Source organism: Lucilia cuprina, chromosome 4 (assembly GCF_022045245.1).
Source record: "Lucilia cuprina isolate Lc7/37 chromosome 4, ASM2204524v1, whole genome shotgun sequence".
Classification (NCBI taxonomy): Eukaryota; Metazoa; Arthropoda; class Insecta; order Diptera; family Calliphoridae; genus Lucilia; species Lucilia cuprina.
The window spans coordinates 66,052,300-66,054,017 of NC_060952.1; the positions used below are offsets into that span (position 1 = coordinate 66,052,300).

The window sequence follows — 1,718 nt, forward strand, 5'->3', positions numbered from 1 at the left end:
TGGGGAGTTTAGAGAGGTAGAAATTAAACAATAGGGGGGATAAGACACCGCCCTGTGGTACTCCCTGTTTAACTCTACGGGTTTTGGAACATTTGTCTCTAAACTCAACGAACGACTGACGGCCACTCAGATAATTTACAATCCATCTCTTCAAGTTGTTGGGCATGGTGGACTGCAGGATGTTCTGGAAGAGTGTGGCTTGGCTGACTGTATCGAAGACTTTCGATAAATCTAGCGCCACAAGGATTGTCCTTTCACATGGCCTCTGCTGGTTTAAGCCTTGTGAGGTCTGAGTGGTTATGGCGGTTAATGCTGAGGTGGTGCTGTGCATCTTACGGAATCCATGCTGGCGGCGAGCCGCTGTAAGATGGCAGGACAGCAGGGGGAGGAGGAGCGCCTCAAGAGTCTTCGCGACTGGTGACAGCAGGGAAATCGTCCTGTAGGATTGACCCTCTGTCGCGTTCTTCCCTGGTTTCAGTATCGGGATGACTCTACCCTTTTTCCAGGCATTAGGTATTATCAGGCTGCTCATTGACAGGTTAAAAACCATTATCAAGTACTCGACACCCCGTTCGCCAAGGTGTTTCAGCATCAGCATGGATATGCCGTCGGGGCCAATCGCCTTAGATGGTTTGGCTGCGTTGATGGCCACTGCCACATCAGACGGGGTGAAAGGTTGTGGAATGTTCGAGACTGGAAGGTTGTGAAGTTTGCGAACAACACTTCTTTTCGCATTATCTCTCTCTGGGTGCTCAATAAAAAGTCGGCAAAATGCACGCGAGCACCGTTCAGGGTCGGGTTGGAGAGAGACCGAACCGTAGACCACAACTTACACCTGAGCTCAAGTTGCAGTTCTTCAAATGATCTAACCATTTATTCCGCTTGTCCTCATTTACCAACCTGCTGATATCATGATTCAGCTGGACAATACGTGGGTCGTCGGGGTTGATATTTCGGATGTCATCGCGCTCATCTGCTAGTCTCGCTGCCTCTGCTGGGAAGTGCGGCCGCACTAAGGATAGTCGACCAGCAGGAATAAAGCGGGCCGCTGCTGCGATGACGGTTTCGCGGAACTTGCTCTCTGCTTGGTGTACGTTGTTAGGAGCTGGAAGATCATTGAAGATGCGATCAGTGAATTCTCTGAAGCCGGGCCAGTCTGCTTTCTTTTGGTTTATGTATAGACGGCGTTCAGAGACGATAAAGTCATTGGGTCGATCCAGAGAAACGATTATGGGTAAGTGGTCTGAGGCTAGACAAACTACTGCTCTCCACGTTACGTAGTTTATCAGACCAGGGCTCGCTATTGTGATGTCTGGAGAGCTGGCGCAGTTACCCATAATCCGTGTGGGGGCATCATCATTTATTGTGCAGAAGGTGGATTCGTCTATTTGTTCCGCCAGTTACGCGCCTCTCTGGTCTTCCCCTAGACTAGAGTGCCAGAGCTGATGATGCGCGTTAAAGTCCCCAAGGACTAGACGCATATCGCCGTCTAATAATGTCCTAATGTCGGGACGGTAGCCTGATGGACAACTGGCTACTGGCGGAATGTAGACATTATAGAGCTCTAGGTCGGTTTCCCCCGATCTGACTGCAATACCTTGGACTTCAAGGTATTGGTCCCTAGCGTTGAGATCATGGGAAAGAGCTCTATACTGCACTGTGCTATGAACTATAAATGCAATGCCCCCACCGTTGCTTCTGGGGCGTTCTTTTCGGAG

General features: G+C 50.1%; 1 protein-coding gene across 1 annotated transcript; it reads right to left on the reverse strand.

Annotated features, from left to right (window-relative positions):
* Nucleotides 1-788: 788 nt before the first annotated feature.
* On the reverse strand, nt 789-1,400 carry LOC111690377 (the record flags this gene model as incomplete). The annotated part of the gene is made up of 1 exon (XM_046947881.1): nt 789-1,400. A coding segment is annotated over one exon (612 nt), but the record flags the coding sequence as incomplete, so codon positions are not given.
* Between the last annotated feature and the right edge of the window lie 318 nt (nt 1,401-1,718).